The sequence below is a fragment of the Stenella coeruleoalba genome (genome assembly GCF_951394435.1).
Source record: "Stenella coeruleoalba genome assembly, chromosome: 19".
Taxonomy (NCBI): Eukaryota; Metazoa; Chordata; class Mammalia; order Artiodactyla; family Delphinidae; genus Stenella; species Stenella coeruleoalba.
This window is the reverse complement of record NC_137165.1, coordinates 14285572-14311059: the sequence shown is the minus strand read 5'-3', so window position 1 is coordinate 14311059 and position 25488 is coordinate 14285572. Positions and strand designations below refer to the sequence as shown.

The 25488-nt window shown below is 46.6% G+C and overlaps 3 protein-coding genes across 6 annotated transcripts in view; 2 read left to right on the top strand and 1 right to left on the bottom strand.

Annotated features, from left to right (window-relative positions):
• The window catches only part of GLOD4 (glyoxalase domain containing 4), a 26404-nt gene extending 7860 nt beyond the window's left edge, over positions 1-18544 (top strand). Inside the window, exons 5-9 of one of the 2 annotated variants that reach the window (XM_079904224.1) lie at positions 5072-5208; positions 5980-6066; positions 6334-6447; positions 6538-6624; positions 18410-18544. In XM_079904224.1, the coding sequence (XP_079760350.1) occupies positions 5072-5208; positions 5980-6066; positions 6334-6447; positions 6538-6624; positions 18410-18418 (434 nt within the window). In that variant the 3' untranslated portion in view covers positions 18419-18544. Of the gene's footprint in view, positions 1-5071; positions 5209-5979; positions 6067-6333; positions 6448-6537; positions 6625-12244; positions 13460-18409 lie in introns of those variants that run through there. The other variant, XM_079904223.1, reaches the window with a different exon arrangement.
• The window catches only part of GEMIN4 (gem nuclear organelle associated protein 4), a 13540-nt gene continuing 3139 nt past the window's right edge, over positions 15088-25488 (top strand). The window contains exons 1-2 of one of the 2 annotated variants that reach the window (XR_013825013.1): positions 15088-15244; positions 18410-21950. Coding sequence is in view for 1 of the 2 variants with exons in the window: in XM_079904222.1 (XP_079760348.1) it covers positions 15235-15244; positions 18410-21579 (3180 nt within the window). In the remaining variant the exon portion in view is untranslated. Of the gene's footprint in view, positions 15245-18409; positions 22027-25488 lie in introns of those variants that run through there. The other variant, XM_079904222.1, reaches the window with a different exon arrangement.
• Positions 23064-25488, bottom strand: part of TLCD3A (TLC domain containing 3A) — a 23052-nt gene continuing 20627 nt past the window's right edge. For both annotated transcript variants that reach the window (XM_079904226.1, XM_079904225.1), the window contains 2 exons: positions 25194-25289; positions 23064-24743 (listed from right to left, as the gene is read on the bottom strand). In XM_079904226.1, the coding sequence (XP_079760352.1) occupies positions 24474-24743; positions 25194-25289 (366 nt within the window). In that variant the 3' untranslated portion in view covers positions 23064-24473. The remainder of the gene's footprint in view (positions 24744-25193; positions 25290-25488) is intronic.

Here is a 25488-nt window from a genome sequence, read left to right as displayed (position 1 = left end):
CTCTGGGTAGGAAAGACTTCAGGGTTAGTTGATTCAGCAGCTCAGCAATGGCATCAAGAACCCAAATCTTCTCTCTCTGCATCCTCTTGTCCTCAAGGGTCTGCTTCTCCCTCTCAGGGTTGTAGGGTGGCTGCCAGTAGCAGTTGGGGCTACCTGCCTCCACATTCTCATCTGGTAGGAGGAAGAGAAACTGACTTCCTGTGGCTCTTTTTTAAGAGCACAGCAAAACTTTCCCAGAATCTTCCAGCAACTTCCTGGTCAGAATTGATTCCCATGCCTGCTCCTGAACCAATCGCTGTCAGGCAAGAGAAATAGGATTATCCTTAGACCGGTTAGTCGTATCTTGCAGCTAAGGTCAGTTTCCCAGACTACAGTGCTGGCTCTTGGTCAGTGTGGGTGAATGAAGTGAGGAGCCCACCGCTCTGACTGCCGCAGTGAGTGGGAGAGAAACCGCATGACGTTTCACGTACGAGGCATCCTCGTCACACATGTATTTAATTCCTGCAAATTCTGCTACCTGCTCTGCCAAGAGAAAAACAAAAGCAAGAAAAGGGAAAAAAAAAATACTGGTGAATAGCAAGGGCACTTCTGCCTGTCATTCAATCAGTGAACACAGGCCCCTAAGTGCACCTGAGGTGAAGACATTCTCTTTCCCCGCTGGTCTGCCTCAAGTCCCCACGGCCCCTCAGACTGAGCCTGACAGTTGTGTTTATTGCTACTTGCTTTTCTTTCTTTTTTTTTTAATATTTATTTATTTATTATTTATTTGGCTGCGTTGGGTCTTAGTTGTGGCAGGCAGGCTTCTCTCTAGTTGTGGCGCATGGGCTGTAGGGCGCGGCGGGCTCTGTAGTTGCCCCGCAGCAAGTGGGATCTTAGTTCCTTGACCAGGGATCGAACCCTCATCCCCTGCATTGGAAGGCAGTAGGGAAGTCCCCACTGCTACTTGCTTTTCATCTGGAGCTCAGCAAAAGAAAGAGCGATGTTCCAGTGTGGGAGGTTAGGCTGGTACTGTGGGACGTACTGAGAGATGGTATTTCTGAACTTCACTGGTAATGTAAGGGATTCCTATGAGTATTTTTATTGATAGGTGATAGGTGTTTTATATACTAACTTTGAAACTTAACTCCTGCCACTCATTCCATTATACATTTTTTCCCTAGTCTTAATGATGTTTCAGTACATAAAATAATACAGGACCTCACAATCATAAGGTTTTTTTTTCTTTGCTTTCTAGATTTGGTTTTTATATTCCAAAGATATCAATTTAGGGTATTGACATTAAAATTCAAATATTTTCTAATGACATCATCTTGATTACCTCCAAATAACTTGAAAAGTTTTCCATAGAATCTTTTTTTTTTTTTTTTTTTTTTTTTTTTTGCGGTACACAGTCCTCTCACTGTTGTGGCCTCTCCCGTCGCGGAGCACAGGCTCCGGACGGGCAGGCTCAGCGGCCATGGCTCACGGGCCCAGCCGCTCCGCGGCATGTGGGATCTTCCTGGACCAGGGCACGAACCTGTGTCCCCTGCATCAGCAGGCGGACTCTCAACCACTGCGCCACCAGGGAAGCCCCATAGAATCTTTTCTTTGGTCACTATTTTTAATTTTTAATTTTTTTTATTTTTTTGCGGTACGCGGGCCTCTCACTGCTGCGGCCTCTCCCGTTGCAGAACACAGGCTCCGGGCGCGCAGGCCCTGCGGCCATGGCTCACGGGCCCAGCCGCTCTGCGGCACGTGGGATCCTCCCGGATCGGGGCACGAACCCACGTCCCTTGCATCGGCAGGCGGACTCTCAATCACTGCGCCACAGGGAAGCCCTGGTCACTATTTGTTTTTTGAATTTTATTTTATTTTTTATACAGCAGGTTCTTTTTAGTTATCCATTTTATACATATTAGTATATATATGTCAATCCCAATCTCCCAATTCATGACACCACCACCACCTCCCGCCACTTTCCCCCCCTGGAGTCCATACGTTTGTTCTCTACATCTGTGTCTCAATTTCTGCCCTGCAAACCGGTACCATTTTTCTAGGTTCCACATATATGCGTTAATAAACGATATTTGTTTTTCTCTTTCTGACTTACTTCACTCTGTATGACAGTCGCTAGATTCATCATAAGATGTTTTTGTTCTTTGGAATGATAATACCTTTGGGGCATTAATTTCTGGTTGGTGATATAGTCAAATCTATAAGTCTAGCCTGGTGTCCATACTTCTTTGAATGAATCACTCCTGTGTAGTTTCACCCACTATGACTGTTCCTGCCCCTACCTCCCTTCAGGGTCTGAATCACCTGGAATTTGTTGATGTCTCAGTGAATGGGGAAAACTAAAACAGTCTGCCAGGTAGAGGCACCTGTGAGAAACACCTTGCTTTAGCCATGGTATTGCTTGTCTAGAAAACGGGACTAAGGCAGTGAAAACTGAAGGAAAATGCACTGAATTTATCCTAGTCAGATACAGACTTGGAACAGCTCTTCAAAAAGTCACTTTACAAACTCCTTAAAGAAAAATTTTAGTATAGTATCTAAAAAGACTATCCAAAAAGACTTTTAAGATACTCCTCAAACAACTTATGTCTCAGAAGCTGGAGTTTCTTCATATGCTTCAACTAAACAATATATTGTAACAGACAGGGTACAGAAGCAGATGTAAGAATCCAGCTATCTTCTACTAATCCAGACCTTAAAGAGATTCACAAAAACGTAAAACGATGCTGTTCTTGTCATTGCTTGTTTTGGAAAACACAAGTTGTTTTTCACAAAAAAAATGTAATATTATTTTTAAATGAATTAATATGTAAATTTAAAAAGTCATTTTACAATATAAAAGTTTCCAATAATGATAAGTGTTTAAATATAACTTTTATTCTTTTTACAAAAAAAATAGATTTTTTTCCCCTAGACACACAGATACGCAAAAATAAGGAAGAAGAAAAGAGATAACCACTGTTAACATTTTACTTATTTTATTTATTTGGTTGCACTGGGTCTTAGTTGCAGCATGCATATGGGATCTAGTTCCCTGACCAGGGATCGAACCCGGGCCCCCTGCATTGGGAGCATAGAGTCTTATCCACTGCACCACCAGGGTAGTCCCTGTTAACATTTTAGAGTATATCTTTCCAATCTTTTATCAAAAGAAATAAATATATAATTAAATATATATGGGATTCCATTGTGTGACATTGTAGGAAGAGAAACAGTTGTCTGTTGTTAGATATTCATGTTGTCTCTGGTGTTTCGTTGTTATGAGCAACACTGTGATGAATGTCTTTGTGACAAAAGGCCTTCATACATCCGCAGTCACTTCTTTAATTGCTGAAAATGGGATTGCTCTTTCAAAAGCAGTGGAGGGTTTTTAGATACATTTTGTCAAATTGTTGCTCAGAAATGTACTAATTTACACTCTGCCATTATTACATGATTGTGGTTTTTTCCCCCTGTACTATAACAGTTAACACTGTGAACTTTTAAAATTATTTGCTAATTAGATAACAAAATGTTTTATTTGAATTCTATTTATTTATTTATTTTTGGCGTGTTGGATCTTCGTTTCTGTGCGAGAGCTTTCTCTAGTTGTGGCGAGTGGGGGCCACTCTTCATCACGGTGCGCGGGCCTCTCACTGTCGTGGCCTCTCTTGTTGCAGAGCACAGGTTCCAGACGCGCAGGCTCAGTAGTTGTGGCTCACAGGCCTAGTTGCTCCGCGGCATGTGGGGTCTTCCCAGACCAGGGCTCGAACCCGTTTTCCCTGCATTGGCAGGCGGATTCTCAACCACTGCGCCACCAGGGAAGCCCCTTACTTGAATTCTAATTTCTTTGTGAGGTCAAACATGCATTCATATGTTCATTGACTGTTCCAGTTCCTCCTTTTGTGGATTACTGCTTCGTGCCTTTTGCTTATTTTTCCAGGACGTGCATCTTTTCCTTATGATGTTTAAAGGTGATTTAAATATTAAGGACTTTTTGTCATATATGTTGTTAAAAAAATGTTTCCTACTTTGTTTTATTCTTTAATTTTGATAGTAATCCTTTTTTTTGATTGTTGTCTAGGGGTTTTCCATTTCATGTAATTAACCTAGCACATTTTTTTCTTCATGGTTTTTCTATCTTTAGTGTCAGATTAAAAAAGATCTTTCTGGGCTTCCCTGGTGGCACAGTGGTTAAGAATCCACCTGCCAATGCAGGGGACACGGGTTCGAGTCCTGGTCTGGGAAGATCCCACATGCTGCGGAGCAACTAAGCCCATGCGCCACAACTACTGAGCCTGTGCTCTAGAGCCCGCGAGCCACAGCTACTGAGCCTGTGCACCACAGCTACTGAAGCCCTCATACCTAGAGCCCGTGCTCCACAACAGGAGAAGCCACCGCAGTGAGAAGCCCGTGCACCGCAACAAAGAGTAGCCCCCGCTCACCACAGCTAGAGAAAGCCTGCACACAGCAACAAATACCCAACGCAGCCAAAATAAATTGATAGATAAAATAAATATTTTAAAAATCTTATTTATAAAAAAAAGTCTTTCTCCACCCCAAAATTGTTTAAATAATCACCCATTTCTAGTATTTTCACGGTTTCAGTCTTTAAACAATCCTTTAACTCATTAGGAATGTATTTTGCCATTTAGTTTAAAGGTGTAGCTTCTTCCCACCAAATAAGAAGTCAGTTATCTTTTTTTTTTTTAATTATTTATTTATTTTTGGCTGCGTTGGGTCTTTGTTTCTGTGCGTGGGCTTTCTCTAGTTGCGGTGAGCGGGGGCTGCTCTTCATTGCGGTGCACGGGCTTCTCATTGTGGTGGCTTCTCTTGTTGCGGAGCACGGGCTTTAGGCATGCAGGCTTCAGTAGTTGTGGCACGTAGGCTCAGTAGTTGTGGTGCATGGGCTTAGTTGCTCCGCGGAAGCCAGTTATCTTAATGCCGTTTATCTTTATTGAATAATCTGCCCTTTCACACTGACTTAAAATCCCTTTCTTATAAACTAAATTCTTATATATACTTGAGCCTGTTTGGGTCCTTCTCTTCCATTCCTTTGCACTGCCCTGTTCATTCCTGCTGTTTCGTTACCCTACAGATCCTGTATTAAAAGTAACTCTAGCAGTGTCTGATCTTCAGAAGTCCTTGAACTACTGGTCTAATCTACTGGGAATGAAAATTTATGAAAAAGATGAAAAGAAGCAGAGGGCTTTGCTGGGCTATGCTGATAACCAGGTGAGCAATCTTGGAGAGAAATAATCTGTTACTATGAGTTTGGCTTATAAATAAAGTTAACATGAAGGTTATTCTCATAGTTTCTTCATAGTAATTCAATATTTAGGACAGAAGAAAATTAAAATTGCTGGTAAGCTCACCACCCAGATATTACCTTTGTTTATATTGGGGGAATGTGTCCTTTCAGGAGTGGATTTGCTGAGTCAGAAGAGATGTAGGCAAGATTTAATGCTGTAATGATAATCTTTTTTTTTTTTTCTCTTAATAACTTAGCATTTGAGCATGATTTAGTCCTTTTACTTTAAGCCAGAAGGTCTACTCCTAGGAATTTATTTTACAAACGTACTTATCCTACACGTGCACAAAGAAGTATGTACAAGGTTATCTGCTGCGGCATTGTTTGTAATAGCAAAATATAAGAAATAACCTAAATGCCCTGTGGATTCAAGCAATAGTTCAACCATTTATGGTTCATCCATAGAATGGATTAGTAAGCAGCCATCAAAAAGAATGAGGCGAGTCTCTATGTGCTGAGATGGTAACATTAATTGGAGAAAAACAAGGGACAGAATGGTGCATAAATTATGCTACCATTTGTGTAAAAAAGAAAAAAGGCTATATGCCTGTGGATGCCTGCTGACTGGTTGCTTCTGGGGTGAGACTAAGAGGGAGACTGAGAATTTACTTTATTCCTTTAGCCCTGTTTGAATTTTTTTCTTTTACCATGTAACCTGTTCCGAAAAATAAACCCGCTTTCTCATGTCTTTTCAGTGTAAGCTGGAGCTACAGGGCATCCAAGGGGCAGTTGTTCATGCAACAGCTTTTGGACGAATTGCCTTTTCTTGCCCCCAGAAAGAGGTAATGTTTGGTACCAGGTCTTTTGTTTAAACTCTGTGACTAGCTAGTTCAAACAGCTAGGAAACTTGACCCTCCCTTCTCTAGGTTCATGTTGATTGTGGCTTTGGTATCAGGTTCAGCAGTTGTCTCGAGCAGCTGAGATATAAAATCAAACAAGTGGCGCCAGAGTTTTCTGGTTGATCTGAGATTCCTCTGGGGCTTTCGAGGACCACAGCCCAAGAGTGGTGTGGGACCCCTTGCTCACTTTGCTTTTTTGGTTTCCTCAAGTTGTCAGACTTAGAAGATTTGATGAAAAGGGAGAACCAGAAGATTCTGACTCCCCTGGTGAGTCTGGACACTCCAGGGAAAGCAACAGTGCAAGTTATCATTTTGGCCGACCCTGTAAGTATTACCTAGGAACAGGACAGGCTGCACCAGGGCTTTCTTCTGAGGTGTCTTTTTGCCAAATTTCTTTTCTCTCTTTTGGTGTAGGATGGACATGAAATTTGCTTTGTGGGGGATGAAGCATTTCGAGAACTCTCTAAGATGGATCCAGAGGGAAGCAAATTATTGGATGACGTGAGTCTCTTTTCTAAATTTATCTCACCTTCAGCTCAAGGGGGTGCTGTTAAGTGTGTATGAAGAAGGACCCAAGCATCAGGGCCAGTTCTTACTTTCAGAACCGTGTCCTTTTGAGGTGACTTTTTGAGCCAGAGGCTTGTGTCAACTTCATTGCCACCTATGTGACTCTTATCTGGGTGCAGTATGTGTGCCTTCCCTCCACCTCGGGCTGCCTTGGAGAACCACTGCTGCTAAATACATCACTGTTCTGCTCGGTGATCGGAAGTGCCCCGACGCCACCCCCTCTCACTACCTTAGCCCCTTGGTCATCTCTTCTCCACTCTACAGCATCGTTCTCTTCCTTCCTAGCAAATTGTTCTCATAAGCATACAAACTAACTCTAGTATCTTCTAAAAATCTTTTATTGACCCCATATCCCTTCTCCAGATTTGTTTTAAAAATCTCCCTACACGCCGTTTCTACTTCTTACCTCCCATTCACACTTCACTCTGTTCTGCATTGGCTCCTGTCACGCAGTGAGACGCTCGCGTTGACATCATCGGTGACCTCCTCTTGCCAAATCCAGTGACTGTTTTTCTATCCTCATCAAACACGATCTTTTAGCAGCATGCAGTGTTGTACCCCAGCTTCTAGCACATACCTCATATGTAGCTGGAACTCAGTGAATACTCTGCTGCTGCTGCTGCTGCTGAAAGGAATGAATCAATCTGTCCTGGTTCTGTCGCTTAGGATCTATGTGACTGACCTTAAGAAATTTACTTCAAGTCTCTAAACTGTAGTTTCTTATCCAAAAATTTGAGGAAATAAGATTATCCACCTCATAGGATTGTTGTGTTGTTTATAGAGCTTGGCAAACTGCTGACATAATAACGGACACTCAATTGTTGTTCATTAAAGCTGGAAATGTACAAAAAATATAGCGTTTACAAATTTTACCATAAAGGAAAATAGAATCTCAGGCAACCTCTTAGTTGACAAATTGGCTAGATTGTTCTTCTTGCTCTTTCATATCACTGACCAACTTCCTCCTCTTTTTTTATTTTAAAATATTTATTTACTTACTTTTATTTGGTTGTGCGGGTCTTAGTTGCAGCAGGCGGTATCCTTAGTTGTGGCTCGCAGGCTCCTTAGTTGCGTTGTGGCCTGTGGGCTGCTTAGTTGCAGTACGTGGGCTCCTTAGTTGTGGCATGCGTGTGGGATCTAGTTCCTTGACCAGGAATCGAACCTGGGCCCCCTGCATTTGGAGCACGGAGTCTTATCCACTGCGTCACTAGGGAAGTCCCCAACTTCCTCCTCTTTTGAGCTCTCTTCTCCCTTGATGTTGGGGATCCTGCCATCTTCCTATCTCTCTGACAGCTTCCCCTCAGCCACAGGCATCTTTTTCTGTGACTGATCCTGAAATGATTTCGCCCACGGTCCCATCTTGGCTGTCTTTTACTCTCTCATTGTACATTCTTTCTCTTCTCTGAGTAGAAGTTACCTGTTACTCTGGTCATCTCTGCGCAGAGCTTCAGCCATCATCCATTCTCAACTTCCTAACTTCTAGTTCCCACTCCCCACTAAGCTCTAAATGAGCATTTTTCATTGTTGTTACTGCGGTAAAATATACGTAGAATTAAAGTGTACAGAAAGTTTAGTGTCCACTTTGATGAGTTTTGACAGTTACATATACTCGTATAACCACTACTCAAAATATAGAGTATTTTCATTGTTATAGCAAGTTCTGTTGTGCCCATTTCTAGGTCCCAACCCCTCCTCCCAGCAGCAACTACTGTTCTGAATTCTGTCATATGAATTTTGTCTGTCCTTGGACTTCATATAGATGGAATGGCTTCTTTCAGTCAATGTAACATTTTTGAGATTCCTCAGTGTAATTGTACATGCCAGAATTCTTTTTTCTTTGCTGAGTGGTATTCAATTTTATGAATATAACAATTTGCTTATCCATTCTTCCAATGGTGGACATTGAAGTTTTTTCCAGATTTTTATCTATTTTAAGGAAGACTGCTCTGAACATTCTCACGTAACTCTTCTTATGGACATGTGTTTCATTTCTCTTGGGTAAATACCTGGGAGGGGAATTGCTTTTACTTTCTAAGAAACTGCCAAACAGTTGTCCAAAGTGATTGAACCGCTTTACACTATTGGCCATGTATGTATAGAAGAGTTCCAGCTGCTCTGCATCCTCACCAACATTTGTGTGTTGTCTTTTGTCCGTTTCTTTCTGTAACAGATTTTATTTTTAATATTTCATGATTTAAAATTCCATATATACACAAAAGAGTACAAAATCCCTATGTGACTGTCACCAGTCAACTCTGCCATAATTTTTCATCATTCCTTTCCACCCCACTTGTTTTTTTGGCAGTGGGGATATTTGTTGGAGAATTTTAAGGCAAATTTCAGACATCATGGCATTTCAACCCTAAATACTTAAGTATTTTACACATTTTAAGATGATTTGAAAAGTGAAAATTACAACATTGTAAAGGAACTATACTCCAATAAAAATAAGTTTTAAAAAAAGCAAAAATTAAGGAATTTTCATATATACAATATTGATATAATCACACTTAAAAAATATATCCTTTTTTTTTTTACAGTTAACACAGTGTTATATTGCCTCCTTATATCAACCTCTTATTTATTTATTTCATTGTGTTGGGTCTTCATTGCGGTGCGTGGGCTTCTCATCACAGTGGCTTCTCTTGTTGCGGAGCATGGGTTCTAGGCGTGTGGGCTCAGTAGTTGTGGCTCGTGGGCTCTGTGCAGGCTTCTCATTGCTGTGGCTTCTCTTGCTGTGGAGCATGGGCTCTAGTCACATGGGCTCATTAGTTGTGGTGCACGGGTTTAATTGCTCCACGGCATGTGGGATCTTCCCGGACCTGGGATCCAACCCGTGTCCCCTGCATTGGCAGGTGGATTCTTTTTTTTTTTAACATCTTTATTGGAGTATAATTGCTTTACATATATCCCATATCTTCTCCCTCTCGCATCTCCCTCCCACCCCTCTAGGTGGACACAAAGCACCGAGCTGATCTCCCTGCGCTATGTGGCTGCTTCCCGCTAGCTATCTGTTTTACATTTGGTAGTGTATATATGCCATGCCACTCTCTCACTTTGTCCCAGCTTACCCTTCCCCCTCCCCATGTCCTCAAGTCCATTCTCTATGTCTGCATCTTTATTCCTGTCCTGCCCCTAGGTTCTTCAGAACCCTTTTTTTTAGAATCCATATATATGTGTTAGCATACAGTATTTGTTTTTCTCTTTCTGACTTACTTCACTCTGTATGACAGTCTGTAGGTCCATCCACCTCACTACAGATAACTCAATTTCATTTCTTTTTATGGCTGAGTAATATTCCATTGTATATATGTGCCACATCTTCTTTATCCATTCATCTGTTGATGGACACTTAGCTTGCTTCCATGTCCTGACTATTGTAAATAGAGCTGCAATGAACATTGTGGTACATGACTCTTTTTGAGTTACGGTTTTCTCAGGGTATATGCCCAGTAGTGGGATTACTGGGTTGTATAGTAGCTCTATTTTTAGTTTTTTGAGAAACCTCCATACTGTTCTCCATAGTGGCTGTATCAATTTATATTCCCACCAACAGTGCGAGAGTGTTCCCTTTCCTCCACACCCTCTCCAGCATTTATTGTTTGTAGATTTTTTTGATGATGGCCATTCTGACCGGTGTGAGGTGATACCTCATTGTAGTTTTGATTTGCATTTCTCTAATGATTAGTGATGTTGAGCATCCTTTCATGTGTTTGTTGTCAATCTGTATGTCTTCTTTGGAGAAATGTCTATTTAGGTCTTCTGCCCATTTTTGGATTGGGTTGTTTGTTTTTTTGATATTGAGCTGCATGAGCTGCTTGTATATTTTGGAGAGTAATCCTTTGTCCATTGCTTTGTTTGCAAATATTCTCTCCCATTCTGAGGGTTGTCTTTTCATCTTGTTTACGGTTTCCTTTGCCTTGAAAAAGCTTTTAAGTTTCATTAGGTCCCATTTGTTTATTTTTGTTTTTATTTCCATTTCTCTAGGAGGTGGGTCAAAAAGGATCTTGCTGTGATTCATGTCATAGAGTGTTCTGCCTGTGTTTTCTTCTAAGAGTTTTATAGTGTCTGGCCTTACATTTAGGTCTTTAATCCATTTTGAGTGAGTGAGTTCTACCTCTGAAATCCTTTGTCTATCTACTTCCCTTTTGAAAAAGCTCTCATTTTCACCTGCAATACTGCAAAAGCCTCCTCCCACCTTCCAGTCAATCCCTGTTGCTAGCACTAGCTCTCTAAAGCATCAATCCAGTAATTTAAAAAACGGTTTAGGGGCTTCTCTGGGTGGCTCAGTGGTTAAGAATCCACCTGCCAGTGCAGGGGACACGCGTTCGAGCCCTGGGTCCGGGAAGATCCCACGTGCCGGGGAGCAACTAAGCCCATGCACTACAACTACTGAGCCTGCACTCTGCAGCCCGCAAGCCACAACTGCTGAGCCCATGCGCTTAGAGCTCGTGCTCCGCAATGAGAAGCCGGCGCACCGCAAAGAAGAGTAGCCCCCGCTCACCACAATTAGAGAAAGCCCCTGCGCAGCAATGAAGACCCAGAGCAGCCTAAATAAGTAAATAAATAAATAAAATTTTTAAAAAAGAGACTTCAGTTTTAAGCTGGGCTCCCCTGCCCTCCCTGCCCACAAGCCCCTTTCTATGACCTCAACCTCATGGAATGGTAGGATAAAAGGACTCTGGTGGAACCAAAACATATTGTTATTAACAAGACTTCTTTTTTAATTAAGAGGTTCCAAACCAAACAGTACCAACATCAGCGGAATGGTGTGGGAGGAGGCGTGGAAAAAGGAAATCATTCCAGGCTCATTGCTAAGACGTCAAAATAGCTTTTCACATTTGGTCTCATCATTAGACTGAGTCTCCTGAGCACTAAAGATTCTTGAGAGCCCACCCAGACTCTGAGAATGACAGCACTTTCTGTTCCAAAGAGCCCACAGCGGGGTGTGCTTGGCCTGCTCTCCAGGCAGCGTCAGCCGCACTTTCCGGCTGCAGGCTCTGCCCTTTACTCTGCAAAATGAGAACTAACAAGCGATTGCTTGATACCCATCAGCATCCTCTGTCAAAGTAAACACAAGACTCTATACTGAATGAACATTTTTTCTTCTTTTTTTAGTTAATTAATTAATTTTTTGGCTGCGTTGGGTCTTTGTTGCTGTGCCCGGGCTTTCTCTAGTTGCAGTGAGCGGGGGCTACTCTTCGTTGCGGTGCGTGGGCTTCTCATTGCGGTGGCTTCTCCTGTTGCAGAGCACAGACTCTAGGCACGTAGGCTTCAGTAGTTGTGGCACGTAGGCTCTAGAGGGCAGGCTCAGTAGTTGTAGGGCATGGGTTTATTTGCTCCGCGGCGTGTGGGATCTTCCCGGGCCAGGGCTCGAACCCATGTTCCCTGCGTTAGCAGGCGGATTCTTAACCACTGTGCCACCATAGAAGTCCCTGAACATCTTTTAATTGTTAATTTCTTGATTGTGGGCAGTGCAGTGAGGTATGAAGTAGACTATGTGTTTTATTTTATGGATTGAGAATAAATAAATATTCCAATTCTGTTTCTATAGGCAATGGCAAAAGATAAAAGTGATGAATGGTTTGCTGCACAAAATAAACCAAAGGCTTCAGGTTAACGGAAGACATCACGTGGAACAAGCATTAGTGATTCCTGTCGAACACCTGTGAGGCCTGATGTGTGCATTATGTGACAAATGTTCTCACAACGTGGTGGTTTCCTGTGTGGGCAGAGAGGCTGGGTGGTGAAGATTTGTGTATTTTTATCTTTGAGAGCTCTGATATATTTTAGAGAGAAGATCCTATCATTATCAGTCCATTTAGAGGAGAGCTCTTGCTGTCATCTGTGCCATCCCTGGAAGGGTACATTTTTTGTGTAACTGTATTACATTAGTAATCAATTCTTCTGCAGCCTGGGACAGCTGTATTGAACAGGACCTTTGGTTGGGAATGGAGGGAATTTTGATAAGTATGTAGATTTAATGAGAACAAATAAACCCAAATCAATTGCTTACAGCAGGAGTACTTCCAGTACCTGGTGACAGTATGCTGTTCTAATGTCTTAACTCTGGCAGGCCTTGACCAATAAAAACTTTTAAAGAAATTTTGTGCCTTGAACCAAAAGACTTGGTTAACGTTCCCACATTTTTTGCTTTAAATTTTTGAGTAGCCAGAGAAAACAGACAAAAGGATCTAATGTATTATGTTGCTACACGCCTGGCTCTGTGCTAGTTTCTCTCTCTCCCTCTCTCTCTATATGTATATTTTTTTCTTTTAATCCTCATAAGAAGAGACCATGTTAGATTTCTTAGTGATGAATTAAATGATTTCTTCAGCATGAAAAACTTTTTTTTAATATTTTCTTGTTTTCTATTTGATTCTGCAGAACAAATCAGTTTTAATCACTGGAAATAGAATTAAGTTGGGCATAGTTATTATGAAATGTTTTTTGAAATTATGCTTCTGAAATCAAGCTGTTACAACCAACCTGTAAGACTCATTATTTAAAGTGGTTGCCAGGTTCAAACTATAGGGAAAAAACTGATGAGATTGGAAATGATTGACTCAGAAGATATCTGTTCCTGTACAATATACATGAAATTACTTGTAAATCATAGCCTCTGCTGTTCTCCCTTGCTGGCAGGGTAGGGTATGGAAATTTCAGAGTGAGTTTCAGCTCACCTTCTGATAGGGCTATCTTAACGTTCACTGAGAGGAAAAAATTATTTCCCAGCTCCACAGCACTTTTCATTCCACTTAAATTCTCTATCTTAGGGAAGCAATTGTGAGTTTCAAAGCAAATCAAGCTATGTTCCTCCTGTCGACAGTTGGTTCACTTTTTTTTTTCCTATGCATGGGGAAATTATTATATGAATTTTGAATAATCAAGTAAATGCCTCTGTCTTCTTTAGACTATGATTTGTTAATTCTCAGATTTTCTAATTAATAATTAGATTATTAATTCTTGATGTTTATCTCTGGTAATACTGTTCTCCTGAAAAGAAACTATACTTCTCCCAGTGTATTAGGCTGTTGTGATGTGGCCTTTCTTTTTTTTTGGCTGCGTTGCACGGCATGTGGGATCTTAGTTCCCTGACCGGGGATCAAACACGCACCCCCTGCATTGCAAGGTGGAGTCTTAACCACTGGACTGCCAGGGAAGTCCCTGATGTGGCCTTCTAAGTTTGTTATAGTAAAATAAGTGGTTTATGTAAGTACTAAACACATGCCAGATTCCTCTTTATCTGTTTATCTTATGTTGTAACATACCCCCAATTTTTTCTCTTAAATGTACAGCTATGCATGAGAGAACTGAATGCTGTTTATCTACCTGGGACATTTTAGCTTCATGATATCAGCCTCCTTTTATTTCTCTCATTGCCTGTCATTTTTCCTTTGTTGCAGTCTTCAATATTTTATTCATCCTAAAACCATTTACTGTACCACTTTGGCCTTTTATCAAGCAATCCAAAAGTTTACCTCTGCACAGGGCAGCTAGTAATTTTAAACCAAAAGTTACTACTTTCCCATCTCTGGGAATGGTATAATCAGCTACAAAACAAGGTTTAAAGATAGTTTTGCCCAAGCTGGTGTTTTTAAACAGATGAAGTTGGGAAGTTCCTCAGTTTCTCCAGAGTTGTGTTTTCAGAGTAGTCATTTTATTTTTCGACTTGAGGGGTTGTGGTCCTAGCATACTAAGTTGAAGTTCAAATATCTCTTGAATTTAAATCCAGAGAGATTTAGAATGGCTGTGTTGTGGAGTTTTCCTAGGTTAGCCTGTAAAGTTAGTATGAAATCCATGTGTGTCTGACGTCTGAATGGAATTAGCAAAGCCAGGGACATTTAGTGCTCCTTAGTATGACTTTCTGCCCATCTCACCTGTCCCACAATGTCCTTGTGAGTCGGAGAGTTTCCAGGAGGACTCCCCGTCGGCCACTGAAATTTATGGTAAGAGTTGATGGGAAGAGACCCGCTGCGGGGGAGGAAGCCTCTCAGGGAGTGATGAGTCCATGCGGGTTAGTGGGCAGCCTGGGTAGGGGCATTCAGTGAGGGTGAACTGTGGCGGGGGTGTGAGGAATCCGGGGATTACTGGGTGCGGGAGAATGCGGGGCCAGGGACGGAGCTATAGGGAGGACAGACTGGGGCCCAGGAAGTAGGGAACTGCAGAGACGCGCGGCCGAGCGGAGCCTGGGCTGGGAGGGGGCGGTCGTTTGGGGGCCGGGCCCTGGGTAGGGGGGACGGCACGCCGTGGGATGGAGGCGCGGGTACCTGCCTGTTGCCTGGTTGGAGGCCTCTGGCCGATAGAGGGAGCTGTGGGTCTGGCGGCCCCGATACCGCGGGCGCTTAGGTGGGACCGCGCGTGCGCGCGGAGCGGCGTACATATGCCGGGGTCCGCGCAGAGCCCGAGCTGAGACTGCGGGCGGGGGCCGAGGCGCCGCCCATTGTCCCGCCCCCCGGGACCGCCTATTGTGCCGTGACGCTTGCGCCGCCCTCGCGGGCTGGCGGGGGAGGGGCGACCCGCGCCGCAGTCAGCGTCGCCGCCATGGATCTAGGTGGGTGTTCGGTTCCTCTGGGCCCGCGTGGGCCGCGTTGAGCAACCGGCGACCAGGCAGTGCTGAGTGGGCCCGGGCTGAGGGAGACCTCCGGGCCGGGGAGGGGTTTGGGAGGGCGGGGGTGTCTTGGAGACCGGAGGTCGGGGGGCCGGGCTCTACCCGCCGCTCTTCCGCTCGCCTCTTGCCGGCTCCAGGCCCCTTTCCACGTGAAGGGGCCAGCGGATGTGAAGTTAGCGTTCGCGAGAGTGGACAGGTTCGGGCACGTGCTTTGGAAAAGGCCGGGCTCCGGCGGCGCCCCGGGGAATCCCGTATCCCCAACGATCTCATTTATTGAACGTCTACTAAGTTCTTGAGCAAGCGTTGAGGTCCTCGTGGATAAACGGGGATGATGATACCGTATCAGCCTCACAGAGTTTGGGGGAGTTTTCACTGAGATCACGTGTGTACAGTGTCGAGTCCGGTGCCTTGCGCAGGACTAGCGTTCTTCAGACCAGCAGTTGTGGGCACGGGTTGCAGCAGCTGAGGCGGCAACGTGCGTCTTGATTCTCCAGATGCCAGGTCTGGGAGAAGGGAGGGGACAGCTGGTATAAATCGGCGGCTCCTTGCCCAGCCTCCCCCGCTGCTGGATGTGCTCTTAAGGGCATAAGACCAAGAGCTGTTCTGGGAGAGCTGGGGTGAGGCTCCCCAAGATGTGCCAGTATTAGTAGGCTGTTGAGAAATGTTCTGGTCCCTGTCCCCAGCCAGCTGTTCCGTGGTGGAAAGGTAGAGTTGGAAGAGTTTGGAGCCCTGCAGCTGTGGTGATCTCTGTCCCAGCCCACTGCTTTGCAGTTCCGACAACCTGAGCAAATTGTTTGAGTCTTAATGTTTCCATCTCTAAAACAGGAATGGTCCTCAAAATGTTGATCTGACGATGAAAAGATACACATACCAACTAGCACAGTGCCTGGTACAGAGTAAGCGCTTAAACATAAGGAGCGGGCACTCACAAGCGCCAGTTAACCATTCGTGATAAAACACTTGGGATTCGCCCAGCCATTAACTGCTTCTGGGACTTACTCCTTCAGGTGGCATGAGTATATACTTACCGTCTCTGGAAGGTGGGTCTCAGGGGCCAAACATCTCAGCTGAGCAGGTAGAGCAATAAAATTAAATTTACAGAGTCAGAAGGGAGCCTTTTGGGGGGCCCTGGGAGAGCAGCCTGAACCAGAAAGGCCAGAACCCCCAGGGAGACCTCTCAGCAACCTGGCTCTTCCTGGGAGTCTGCCTCAGCCGCTGGGCACCAAGATGGATTGCCTTCACCAGCGGGTTGCATAGGAGTGCTGTTCCAGATGGAAGGGGCAGGATAGTCTCCTGGCCCATGAAAATGGGGAAGCTGTGTTCTTGAGGGCCTGAGGGACTGAGGAAGGGGCCCTGGGAAAGGGGAGAGGGGTCAGGAACATTGAAGAGTGAGCAATGTTTGTACGATGATTTAGTTTCTGGCCCAAAGGAAATATACCTAAGAAAGACATGTCCTGTTTCTGAGCTGGAGGAGGCAAAGAATAGGGACAAGATTCTGGTCCTGGCAACAGTGGAAAGGTTTGGGAGAACCAGCGTTTATCGAGCACTTAGGCTCTTTGTAGCCTGATTCTATTTTGTAGTACGCGGGCCTCTCACTGTTGTGGCCTTTCCCGTTGCAGAGCACAGGCTCCGGACGTGCAGGCTCAGCGGCCATGGCTCACGGGCCTAGCCGCTCTGTGGCACGTGGGATCCTCCCGGACCGGGGCACGAACCCGTGTCCCCTGCATCAGCAGGCAGACTCTCAACCACTGCGCCACCAGGGAAGCCCTGTAGCCTGATTCTTAATTGTATATATCTTACCTAACCCTCAACAGCCCTGGAAGATGGGATTGGGAGCCAACAGTGGGTGTGGACCCAATGCCAGGGGCTTGACTGTATGTATTATTTGATCCTCAGGGTCATAATGTGAAGTCTGTATTATCCCCACATATGCAGAAGTTCAGAGAAGTAATCTGTCCAAGATCACACCACTTCCCCCCCCATCCCACCCCGGTACGCGGGCCTCTAACTGTTGTGGCCTCTCCCGTTGCGGAGCACAGGATCCGGATGCGCAGGCTCAGTGGCCATGGCTCACGGGCCCAGCCGCTCCGCAGCATCTGGGATCTTCCCGGACTGGGGCACGAACCCGTGTCCCCTGCATCAGCAGGTGGACTGTCAACCACTGCGCCACCAGGGAAGCCCACACCACTTTTAAATGGCTGAGCTAGGAGTTAAACCCATGTCTAATTAAACATCCCAAGATGCCTTCCTTGCTAAGTCTGTGTCAACTCAGGGCTCACTGAAGAAGGACTTTTCTGAATCTAGTACAGTATTTTTTTCTATCTACTTCTTGGCTTCTACCAGAGAACCAGGACCATTAGTAGCTTATTCTCTTTGATGGAAAGAGCTGTGGGAATTGAACTGTTTCCCCAAAAGGCAGAACGTTTGAAATCTGTTTCCAAGACAAGGCTTTAAGAGAAAAAAGAGAAGCAGGGCTTGTCTGAGTGCTGCTGTGCAGACAGTCCTGGTCCACGCCCTTCCTAGTCTGTATCGGTACTTAGAAGCTCAGTTGTCAAGTCCTGCAGTAAGTACTTGGTGGCCGCTGTAGTTTGGTACTGTCCTTGCGCTCTCTTTCTCTCTCTCAGCCAGCCCTTCTTCCTCAAATCTTCTGCTGGCCCATCCTTTGCTGGAGGGCCTTGCCTCTGGGCAGGCTCCTTCCTGAGTCACATTTCAAGGTTGACTTGCCTCCTGAGCTTCAGCCCTGTGTTTCCATTGCTGGAGGATGTTTCTACCTCAAACTCCAAATGACCAAGACGTATCAGTGTTCCTTCCAAGCACATCTCTCGTGTTCCCTGTTTGCAGTAGTGCCCGTTGTCTTCCCAGGTCCAGGCTAGAGAGCTTGGGAGTCCTTTTTTATTCCTCAGGTTAATCCTTTGACTTCAGCTCTGCAGCGGGTCCTAGAACCATCCCTTCTTCCCCCTCTCCCACTGATTTCATTCAGAACCCTTTTCATTTCTAACCCTAATAATGACAGCCTGCTGACCAACTGCTGCCTCTCCCTCTAACCTCTGCTTGCTGTTCTGAAAATTTTTCACCACATTCTATCCTATTGGACTTCTGTCTGTGCAGGACCTTTGAATATCTGTGAAGAAATGACTGTTCTGCATGGGGGCTTCTTGCTGGCCGAGCAGCTGTTCCGCCCCAAAACACTGGCAGAATTGACCAAGTCTGACTGGGAGCATGTCGGGCGGCCGATTGTGGAGGCTCTGAGGGAGATCTCCTCTGCCACGGCCTGCTCCCAGCCCTTCGCCTGGAAGAAGAAAGCTCTGATTATCATCTGGGCCAAGGCTCTGCAGCCCTACCCTGTCACGCCTTCTGACACTGAAACCCTGTGGCAGGAAGATGTGTTCTTCTCCGTGGGCAACATGATCCCCACCATCAACCACACGGTCCTCTTTGAGCTGCTTAAGTCCCTGGAAGCTTCCGGACTCTTTATCCAGCTCCTGATGGCCTTGCCCACTACTGTCTGCCATGCAGAACTAGAGCGCTTTTTGGAGCACATGACTATCGACACTTCTTCGAAGGATGTGGCCTTCTTCCTCGACGTTTGGTGGGAAATGATGAAGCACAAGGGCAATCAGCAGGACCCCCTGCTCTCCCAGTTCCGGACAATGGCCCATAAGTACCTGTCCTCTTCAGATGAGTTCTCCCACCCTCCAAAGAGGTTTAAGTCCGACCCGGATGTGTGTCCTACCATGCCCCTGCTGGGCATGCTGCTCACTGGGCTGAAGCAAATCCAGGATAGGATCCTGTGCCCCGGGATGAAGTGTTGCGCCTTGGCCAACTTGGCTGACATGCTGACCGTGTTTGCACTGATGGAGGACAACCCCCAGGAAGTGTCCGCCACTGTGTACCTAGACAAACTGGCCACGGTGATCTCCGTGTGGAACACGGACACCCAGAACCCATATCACCAGCAGGCACTGGCAGAGAAGGTGAAGGAGGCAGAGCGGGACATCAGCCTGACCTCACTGGCCAGGCTGCCGAGCGAGACGATCCTCGTGGGCTTCGAGTTCCTGCGCAGCCTGCTGCGGGAGTGGCGGGAGGAGCTGCGGGCCACGCTCGGTGGCAGCCAGGGGACGAGCTACAGCAGCTACCGGCTGTGCGACAGCCTGACCTCCTTCAGCCAGAACCTGAAGCTCTACCTGGACACCGCTAGCCTGTCCAAGGAAGAGAGGCAGGTGGCCTCTGAGCTGGCGGAGTGCGTGGGTGACTTCCTGAAGGACACGAACAGGGTGCTAAAGAACAAGGGCTTTGAGAAGGACATCACTGCCTCCATCGCCATGGCCATCATCGAGCAGAAGTTGGACCGGCACATGGAAATGTGCTACATTTTCGCTTCTGAGAGGAAGTGGGCCTTCTCGGATGAGTGGCTGGCCTGCCTGGCCAGCAGCCGGGCTGTCTTCCAGGAGCCCGGCCTGGTGTTAGAGCTGCTGGAAGCAGTGGTGGACGTCAGCGCGGCAGACGGGGCTGTCCCCAGACCCCAGATCAAACAGGTCATCGACTTGATCCTGGAGTGTCATGCACACCTCTCACTGCCAGATAAAAATAAAGTCCTCTCGGGCGTCCTGCTCTCCTGGGGGCGCAAGGGCCTCTCTGAGAAGTTGTTGGGTCACTTGGAGGGGTTTCAGGAAGACCTCAACACGACTTTTAACCAGCTCACGCAGAGCGCTTCTGAACAGGGCTTGGCTAATGCCATCGCTTCTGTGGCCCGCCTAGTCATTCTGCACCCGGAGATCACGGTGAAGAAAGTGTGCAGCATGGCCGTGGCCAACCTTGGCACCCACAGGTTCCTAGCTCAGATTCTCACCGCCTTCCCCGCCCTCAGGTTCGCGGAAGAGCAGGGTCCAAATCCCTCCACGACGATCGTGGTGTCCTGCCTCAAAGAAACAGTCTGGACGAAGTTCTCTACACCCAGGGAAGAGAAGCAGTTTCTGGAGTTCCTGAGATGCCTGGTGAATCCTGTGAAGCCCCAAGGGATTCCAGTTGCTGCTCTTCTCAAGCCAGATGAGGTGCTAAAGGAATTCGTCCTGCCTTTCCTGATGCTCGACGTCAAAGAGGTGGACCTCAGTCTGAGGATCTTCATCCAGACTCTGGAAGCAAACACATGTCTAGAGGAATACTGGCTGCAGACCTGCTCTCCGTTCCCACTCATCTTCAGCCTGTGCCAGCTCCTGAATGGCTTCAGCAGATACTGGCAGCTCCCCAAGGAGAAGCGCTGCCTCCCCCTGGACAGGAAGGACCTGGTGATCCACATCCTGGAGCTCCTCTGTGAGGTGGTGTCGGCTAACGCCGAGACCTTCTCCCCGGACACCTGGGTCAAGTCCCTGTCCTGGCTCCACGGGAAGCTGGAGCAGCTGGACTGGACTGTGGGCCTGAGACTGAAGAGCTTCTTTGAGGGCCACTTCAAGTGTGAGGTACCAGCCACGCTCTTTGAGATCTGCAAGCTTTCTGAGGACAAGTGGACCTGCCAGGCCCGCCCCAGGTATGGGCCCGGCACAGGCCTCCTGGCCTGGATGGAGTGCTCCTGCATCTCCAGCAGCATCTCTGAGCAGATGCTCGCCCTGCTGGTGGTGGATGTGGGCAACCCTGAGGAGGTCAGGCTGTTCAGCAAGGGCTTCCTGGTGGCCCTGGTGCAGGTCATGCCGTGGTGCAGCCCCCAGGAGTGGCAGTGCCTTCACCAGCTGACCAGGAGACTGTTGGAGAAGCAGCTCCTGCATGTCCCCTACAGCCTGGAGTATATTCAGTTTGTCCCTCTGCTCAACCTGAAGCCCTTTGCCCAGGAGCTCCAACTCTCCGTACTCTTGCTGAGAGCTTTCCAGTTTCTCTGCAGCCAGAGTTGCCATAACTGGCTCCCTGTGGAAGGCTGGAGCCATGTGGTCAAGCTCCTCTGCAACAGCCTGACCAACCTCCTGGACTCTGTTCGGTTGATACAGTCAGTTGGCCCTTGGGCCCAAGGACAAGAGCAGGACCTGACCCAGGAAACCCTGTTTTTTTACACCCAGGTGTTCTGTCACGTTCTGCACATCATGGCCATGCTCCACCAGGAGGTGTGTGAACCACTGTATGTTTTGGCCTTGGAGATCCTCACCTGCTACGAAACCCTGAGCAAGACCAACCCTTCTGTCAGCTCCTTGCTCCAGAAAGTAAACGAGCAGCACTTCTTAAAGTCCATCGCCGAGAACATTAGCCCCGAGGAGCGGCGCCAAACCCTCCTGCAGAAGATCAGCAACTTCTGACCTTCGTGGGTCAGAAAACAGCTGGGCCTCAACCTGGCCAGGTCTACGGGGGCTACAGCTGAAAAACACAAATTTTTCGGTTATGTGAAATTTTACACAAGCCCAAAAATCTGACGACATTGTAAAGAAAATAGTTTCTTAGGTATTTGTAACATACAGATTGTAATAAAATTCTCTTTTGAGTTTTATCTTGCCTCTTTTGAGACTTTCTTATCAATAGTCTAGGCTCATCAGTACACGCTGAAATTGGGCACAGCCAGTCGTGAAGATCAAGTCAAGCTGGGAAGCGCGTGTTCATCACTGGGCTTCTCCACCCTAGAATCCGGCAAGTAAGTCTAAAGGTGAAACCACCCAGGTGGACTAACTACGAGGTACGTGTGTTCTGTTGCACTGAAAGTCTCTTTAAGACTCATTTCGCCGTATCTTGGAAAGGGCAGGAACTAGGAAAGGGACTCTTTTCTGCTACCAATTGGCCATGTGATTTGTGTGCGCACAAGGCCTGCAACCAGTGTAAAAGGAGAGGGTTGGACCAAGAACATGAAATGTTGGGTGGGTGGGAGGGAGGTCAGTGACCTCAGGAAAATGGGTCTCTTCTGAATCGAGGACTTCTGCCCCACAGTGTTAACGCTGTCCATTCAGTGGATCTCGAAGGGGCTGTGCTGATACTGTCTGGTAATCACCACAGAGGCGTGTTTAAAGGATGGGTGTAATTATCTTCTGCCTGGGGTGGGTTGTCATGGGTTGGTTGGTTGGTTGGTTGGTTTTTCTGTTTGTTTTATTTATCTATCTATCAGGTCCTAGTGTGGCAAGTGGGCTCCTTAGTTGTGGCTCACGGGCTCCTTAGTCGTGACTCGCCAGCTGTTTTAGTTGCGGCATGGGAACTCAGTTGCGACATGCATTTGGGATCTAGTTCCCTGGCCAGGGATCGAACCCTGGCCCCCTGCACTGGGAGCGTGGCGTCTTAACCACTGCACCACCAGGGAAGTCCCGGTTGTCACGGTTTTGAAGAACATGTGGGAGCAGGGAATGGTGTGTGCAAATGCGTGCCCAGGATATATTCCAGAACCATGAGGACTCGTTAGGGAAGTGTTTAATTGGGAGGCAAGGAAGGACAGCTCCATACCCCCATCACAGTGAGGCAGTATTCAAGTTCTCTCCCCCCGCACCTAAAGTGGGCTGGCTCTGTCTGCGGCCTACAATTGGGTTTCCACCCTCCTGACTCCTAGTTGGGATTCACCTGGGAAGAGAAGAAAGGGTCTAAAGTTACGTGACCACTGGGCTAGAACTCTAGAACTCTGCAGTGTACTCTTGGCACCGTGAATTACAGAAACATGTTAGAGTGAGGTATGAGCTAGGCTCTGCTGGAGGCTGAAGGCATTCACACACACCCTTCCCCTGCAACAGCCCACCTCTGCCAGTTACACGGAGAAGAACACAGAACAGAAACAATAGCACACAGCAGCCATTCCAGTTGGTCACAGGACAGGTCTTACCAGAAGTCGGCGTGGATATATTTCACAAATGAGAATAAGTTGGAAAATATTAGTGCAACTTAGTCACCACAGGGGTGATTTATAAAGATATACGGATAGTAAACAAAACGGTAAAAAAATTACAGCATTTTATGTTTTTAAATGGCACCCATTAAAGACTGAAATAGTCAAAATTTGAGACACTGTTACACACTCAGTACTTTAAAAGTTCACAGACAACAGTGAATTAAAAGGCACTTTTAAAAATCTAGTTTTTCACTACTGCTTGGGAAAAAACTTCATGGTAGCAGTTTCTAAAACCCATCCTTGTCGTTCAGGAGCAATTAGTGTTGGCACCAGAGGATCCTATCGGTAAATGGTGGGTGAAGGAGTCAGTCTACAGAACATAATTTGGCCAGGGCTGACTTGCACTTTTGCTCTCCAGCCTTCTGTGGCTAAATGGCAGTAAGTCAGATAGGAACAGACTTTGGACCACAAGCTCTGGCTTATCAGGAGGCAGTCTAGATGAGACATCTCATGGTTTGGAATACAGCAGTCCGTTCTGCTTCATAGGATAAGGACAGTGTCAAAGCGGGGTTACCCAGTGAATAGCTCGGTAGCCATCATTTCACTTTACCCCTATAGTTTTTAATAAGAGCATCCTGTGTGTGTGGATATGGGGAAATCTGGGCTTAAGGGACATGCTAAAAAGGGAATCGTATCTGTGACTGTTGGTCTAACCAAGTCAGCCTGCAGAGGTGCTGACCTATTGGCCTTCCTACCTACTCAGGTGCTTCAGGTTCCCATCCCTGCCATCTACCCCACCCCGCCAGTGAGACTTCTGATCAGAAGTCGGTAGACAGGAGAATTCAATGTTGGCACATGGATGAAAGGATGAGGCAAAGGACCTACGGGTTATCTAGTAAACAATAAAAAAACTACCTACCCACAACGATTTTCCCAGGCCAACATCACAAGAAAAGAACCAAGTCATCACTTGCTTCTGCTGGCCCAGTATGTGTGGATACTCCCTGAGTGGCTGGAAAGGTGGGGAGCCACCAATATGAGGACCAGGCAGGTGCCCAGTTCCTTGTCACCTTGGTCCACCTATCTCCACACCCCATGCTTCTACCTCCAGAGCCCTTGAGATAAGACCCAAGGAAGGATCCTTGGGCTTCACGTTAAACCACCTTGCTGCCAGTGGAGGTCTGACGGGATCCAATAGTTGTTACTAAAGAAAAAGTGCTTTTGCAAAAGGGGCAGGTTAGAAACGAGAGGTGATAGGAATATTCTTTAGAGAAACGCTAATCCCTCTGCTTATCAATACCCAAAAGGCTGAGGCCACCCAGGGCACAATCTGCAGTTTGGTCCACGGGAATACTGAGTGGAGGAGGCGCCCTCACTGCCTGGCTCATGGAGCAATTAACCATCCTTTTTGGCTGGGGGAGCATCAAAGAGCCGGACTGCCTTCTTGCACAGCAGAGAGAACCAGTAGATCTGGGGAGCGATGAGGAAGGCGTTGGCCACATTGCAGTAGAAAGGAATGTGGAACGGCACTTGGAGCAGGCTCAGTCCCTGCTGCTGGCCGTAGGACCAGTACATGAAGGGGAAAAGGAGGATCCGACATGAGAAGAAGGTGGTCAGCGTGAGGATTCCGTTCACCTTGTACAGCAGCGTGTGCTGCTGCTTTAGCTGCAAAAGAGGGAAGGAGAGCACAGGGTCACTTTCAGGGAATGACTAGCCTGAGTCCCACAACGGACAGGCCAAGCGTCTCCTTTTCGGACACTTGTAGAAAAGATGATTGAGCACTGCCGTATTTGTATATGCAGAGAGTCTCATATTGTTTCCAACAGTGATGTGAAATTTGATCTAAGCCACCCAGCTGACAGGAGCACAGGAACGGTGGGTTAGAGAAACTCTGTGACCAGGATAAATATATATGAAGAACTGGATCAAATTTGAATCAAATGTACAATTTTTCAATCCCACTGGCTCGAAAGACCAACTGACCTTTAAGTCTGTTCAAGGGTCTCCTACCCCACTATTGGTAGCACTAAAGAAGTTTCTCCAAACCCTCTTAATCTACCAAGGAGAAGCAGAGTCTGTTCCCTCGGCACTTTCTGCCACTCCTTTCATACGTGCCTGAATCAGAACTCTGCCCAGCGACACAAACGGAGTACTCAGTTCTGCCATGAAGATGCAGCCAACAAAGAAGTCGCCAAGCTCTCCCCTAAGCCTCTGCAGAGGAAAAGAGGAAAAAGGGAAATAAGTAATGGAGGTTAAGGAACCACCGGAAGGAAAATTCTAACTAGGGCTATTGAAAAGGGTAACCCTGAGCAACCATGCAGGGAAATGGAAGTGCTAAACGGGCCAGTGCAGACCAGTTCACGCTTGGAATCCTCATGGTCCAGAGGCAACTGCATCACACACCGAGCTT